This window comes from Coenobita brevimanus, chromosome 115 (genome assembly GCF_032717465.1).
Source record: "Coenobita brevimanus isolate Jiangsu-jjx chromosome 115, ASM3271746v2, whole genome shotgun sequence".
Taxonomy (NCBI): Eukaryota; Metazoa; Arthropoda; class Malacostraca; order Decapoda; family Coenobitidae; genus Coenobita; species Coenobita brevimanus.
In genome coordinates this window covers 284,862-290,000 of record NC_137068.1, presented here as the reverse complement: position 1 = coordinate 290,000, position 5,139 = coordinate 284,862, and the positions used below count along the sequence as shown (strand labels likewise).

General features: G+C 43.4%; 1 protein-coding gene across 1 annotated transcript in view; it reads right to left on the bottom strand.

Annotated features, from left to right (window-relative positions):
- The window catches only part of LOC145418587 (uncharacterized), a 14,949-nt gene extending 10,411 nt beyond the window's left edge, over window positions 1–4,538 (bottom strand). Inside the window, exons 1-2 of the mRNA XM_080286954.1 lie at window positions 4,442–4,538; window positions 1,916–2,072 (exon numbers count right to left, since the gene is read on the bottom strand). Coding sequence (XP_080143080.1) covers window positions 1,916–2,072; window positions 4,442–4,538 — 254 coding nt within the window. The remainder of the gene's footprint in view (window positions 1–1,915; window positions 2,073–4,441) is intronic.
- Window positions 4,539–5,139: the final 601 nt, after the last annotated feature.

The following is a 5,139-nucleotide window of genomic DNA, read 5'->3' as shown; positions in this document are numbered from 1 at the left end:
GGATGTCACACACAACGTTTGGCCCGTTGTGTACAAGTGTGTATATTATTGGTATTAGGATTAGTAAGACTGTAGTGTAGGTGGCAGCAGCAGCAGTAGTAGTAGTAGTAGTAGTGGTAGTAGTGGTAGTGGTAGTAGTAGGTGGACTGGCAGTATCCGAATGAACGGAACTAGTGGCTAATAAGTATTTTTATTTAAACGTCTGTTCCGAATCTCTGCAGGTGATTGTAAATGATAAATAATAATCAAATATTCATAAACTACATTATAAACAATAAAATTAATAGATATTTCATAATTAAACTCACTGCAGTAAAAAATAAACATTGCTAACATCACTACAGGATAGTTATTATAAACATCACTACAGGAATAGTTATTATAAACATCACTGTAGGAATAGTTATTATAAACATCACTACAGGAATAGTTATTATAAACATCACTACAGGAATAGTTATTATAAACATCACTACAGGAATAGTTATCATAAACATCACTGCAGGAATAGTTATTATAAACATCACTGAAGGATTAGTTATTATAAACATCACTACAGGAATTGTTATCATAAACATCACTGCAGGAATAGTTATTATAAACATCACTGCAGGTTATAAACATCACAGGAAGTTATAGTCACACGGCTACATAACTAACATCACTCCTAAACATCACTGAAATAAAAATGATCCTAAACATCACTACTGGGTACTTAAAGAACATCACTACCTCATAAACCTCAATACCTCATAAACCTTACTACCTCATAAACCTCACTACCTCATAAACCTCACTACCTCATAAACCTCACTACTTCATAAACCTAGCTACCTCATAAACCTCACTCCCTCATAAACCTCACTACCTCACAAACCTCCCTACCTCATAAACCTCACTACCTCATAAACCTCACTACCTCATAAACCTCACTACTTCACAAACCTCACTACTTCATAAACCTAGCTACCTCATAAACCTCACTACCTCATAAACCTCACTACCTCACAAACCTCACTACCTCATAAACCTCACTACCTCACAAACCTCACTACTTCATAAACCTAGCTACCTCATAAACCTCACTACCTCACAAACCTCACAACTTCAAAAACCTCACTACCTCATAAACCTCACTACCTCATAAACCTCACTACCTCATAAACCTCACTACCTCACAAACCTCACAACTTCAAAAACCTCACTACCTCATAAACCTCACTACCTCACAAACCTCACTACCTCATAAACCTCACTACCTCATAAACCTCACTACCTCATAAACCTCACTACCTCACAAACCTCACTACCTCATAAACCTCACTACTTCACAAACCTAGCTACCTCATAAACCTCACTACTTCATAAACCTCACTACCTCACAAACCTCACTACTTCACAAACCTCACTACCTCATAAACCTCACTACCTCATAAACCTCACTACCTCATAAACCTCACTACCTCATAAACCTCACTACCTCATAAACCTCACTACCTCATAAACCTCATTACAGATAATTACAAACATCGCTGCAAAAGAACATAATTGAATGTGTGTTGATAATTCCCTTGAGAAGAGCATTACCTGAGTCCAGCTTATGTTTTAGTGTGGTTATTGTGGTGGAGGTATTGTCTTGTGGTATTATGGATTTTTGAGGCTTTGTTGAAGACTAATGATCTGAGAGAGAGAGAGAGAGAGAGAGAGAGAGAGAGAGAGAGAGAGAGAGAGAGAGAGAGAATATCTTTATTTACTGAGGAAAATGCGAGGCCATAACACGTTCTCTGTTAATAGAGCAATAGCGTATATTCCCAGTACCACAGCTGAGAGAGAGAGAGAGAGAGAGAGAGAGAGAGAGAGAGAGAGAGAGAGAGAGAGAGAGAGAGAGAGAGAGAACAATAATATCTTTACTTACTGAGGGAAGTGAGTGGCCATAACATGCTCGTCCCTCTTATTGCAGCAGTAGCGGATATTCTCAGTACCACAGCAGTAGGCAAGTCGGGGGCAGGGAAAGCCATTGTTCCACCGGCCGAAGGCGTCCACGAACCCACTGCAGTAGTCTTCCCCTAGGACTGATGGAGAGAAAGGAGAAATTTTAGGTGTAAGTTTGTTTTCAGAGTCACATGGAGAGACAGACTGACAAATGAGGAAGTGAAGGAGCGTTGTGGTGTGGATGTGGATGTGATAGGAAGCGTTAGGAGAAACACACTGAGGTGGTTTGGCCATGTGGAGAGGATGGAGAGTGAGAGACTGACGAGGAGAGTGTATGTGAGTGAGGTGTATGTGGAGTTACATGGAGAGACAGACTGACAAATGAGGAAGTGAAGGAGCGTTGTGGTGTGGATGTGGATGTGATAGGAAGCGTTAGGAGAAACACACTGAGGTGGTTCGGCCATGTGGAGATGATGGAGAGTGAGAGACTGACGAGGAGAGTGTATGTGAGTGAGGTGAAGGGGGGGAGAGGGAGGGGGAGGCCAAGGATGAGATCGAGGGATGAAGTGAAAAGGTATGTGAGAGAGGAGGTGTGAGCTGGGAGCAGGGCAGTGAAATGGCGGGGGACAGGGCGACATGAAGGCGATTTGTTTGTGACCACCCCTTAGTTTTCAGATGAGGGAACTGGCTCACCCTGACTGTTAAGTAGTGGTGGCCTGAAACGATGAAAATTACGAAGTGGCAACCTCCCCCCTCCTCTCTCTTTCTCTCTCTCTCTCTCTCTCTCTCTCTGTAAGTCCGTAGGGCCTGAATATGTAACTACCGGTATAACATTATGTAAATATCTTTCTCTCTCTCTCTCTCTCTCTCTCTCTCTCTCTCTCTCTCTCTCTCTCAGCACACACACCTAAAGTTAAACCATCACTTTTTTTTTCTCTCTCTCTTGCCGTCCACAAACAGTGTGTGTGTGTGTGTGTGTGTGTGTGTGTGTGTTTTGGAATGCTGTGTGTAGATGTCTGGGAATAGAGACGTGCACACATATACTGTGCATATGTGCCGGTCACGTTAGTCACACACACACACACACACACACACACACACACACACACACACACACACACACACACACACACACACACACACACACACAGAGTTTGGTACACAAAAGTTTAAAGTTGAGCACGAAAACTGATATTTGGGCGATGAAACCTTACTGAACACTGTGCTTTAACTGCCTTCAATGCCGCTGGAGAGGGGCGCCTTCACGTGGTGGCACGGATATGACTGGCTGGTGGAGCTGCCTGGTTATATATACGTCCCCCTTTCCCCTCCCTATCCCCCGAATGGAGGATGGTGGACCATAGATGAAGGGAAGCTTTGGCCTGCAGTCTTCCGGGACATTCATTCTCTCTCTCTCTCTCTCTCTCTCTCTCTCTCTCTCTCTCAATTTCCCCGTCTTTTTCCTCCCCCCCCTCTCTCTTTATTTTCACTTACCCCTTCAGTCCGAGGACGCATTCTTATCTAATTCTTACTCTTCACTTTAAATTAGGAACTGAAATTGCCACCTGCCTGAGTGTTGAGTTATAACACTGACATTAACACAAGAATATGGTGCTAGTCACGAAGAAGTGCTGTGGAAAGGATACAGAGCCGTAGTACTGCCGTGTTCTGCCTTTGAAGCCACAGGAATTGAACTGTGACAGGACAAAATATCTTCGTCTATACGCTGTTCACATTAACTGTACTCCCTTCATCTCGACTGCGAGTGTTAATACGAGAGTAACAACAGAATGCGGTGCTAGTCATGAAGAAGTGCTGTGGAAAGGATGCACAGCCGCAGTGTTATCTTTTGTCTGCCATTCAACGACGTGAAATAGGCTGCAAAAGGACGAAGCTCTCCGCCATGTTAAAGTGAAAGAATTATACAAATAAGCTGTATAAACAAGCTGTGTAAATAAGCTGTATAAACTAGCTATGTAAATAAGCTGTATAAACAAGCTGTATAAATAGGCTGCATAAATAAGCTGTATAAACAAGCTGTATAAATAAGCTGCATAAACAAGCTGTGTAAATAAGCTGTATAAATAAGTTGTACATAATCGTTCCACCATTACAGATTCCCTCGTACCCAAAGGAGTTAAAGTGGTGAGAGGAAAGCTTAAAGTTGTGAGGTAGGCCAGGAAGCTAAAATACTCACTGGCACTTCTTCGTGACTATTTTTTGCCCGCTGATTTCTTTACTGTTGGAATCCATTTACACCATAGCGATCGCTTATACGTAACTCATGTTTTATTATCAGCGACTCCAGGCGATATTTGACTAGTAACCAAGGAGACTCAGCCTTATCTCATAGCTAAGGGTAGTCGAATTTTACGTAACCACGACCTAGTACTCCTCTTATGGCAGTGGTTCGGTTCCCTCCCGTGAAAACATTCTGGCTAGTAACCAAGGAGATTCATTCCTGCCTCATATCTAAGACTGATCAGTTTCATGTAACTACATCACCCACCATTCCTTCCTCCCGCTCCTGGTGGTCTGATGTGCTGCACGGCTGAGTCTGCTGGTGTGGGCGTGGGTGTAGCAGCGGAAGATGGAGATGAATACATGATGCAGGATAGACACAGATAACGCTGACTGAGCCGTGCCCAGAACACACGAGAGCTGGCCCGGCGGAGAGGAAGAGGAGCGCTACATATGAAACCCCCTGTATCTGTCCTCGCTTACGTAGACTGAATTTGTGATGAATTAAGTGTGGTTCTGATGTGAATGGCCTTCCTCTGTATATCATCAGTATCATTATTTCCTAACTGGACCCACGGTGGCTTAGTGAGTATGTCTTCTCTTGATCCGCGGTGCCCTCTATAACACACACACACATACACACACACACACACACACACACACACACACACACTGTCATTCGAACACTTATACTTTCACATGCATCACTCTCCCTACAGACACTCCTTCCCTATTCGTACTTAGCCTGCATGAACGAGGGTTAAAACAGGCATTCACACACACACACACACACACACACACACACACACACACACACACACACACACACACACACACACACACACACTGTCATTCCAACACTTATACTTTCACATGCATCACTCTCCCCACAGACACCCCTTCCCTATTCGTACTTAGCCAGCATGAACAAGGTTTAAAACAGGCTCTGACACCCTCCACCCCCAC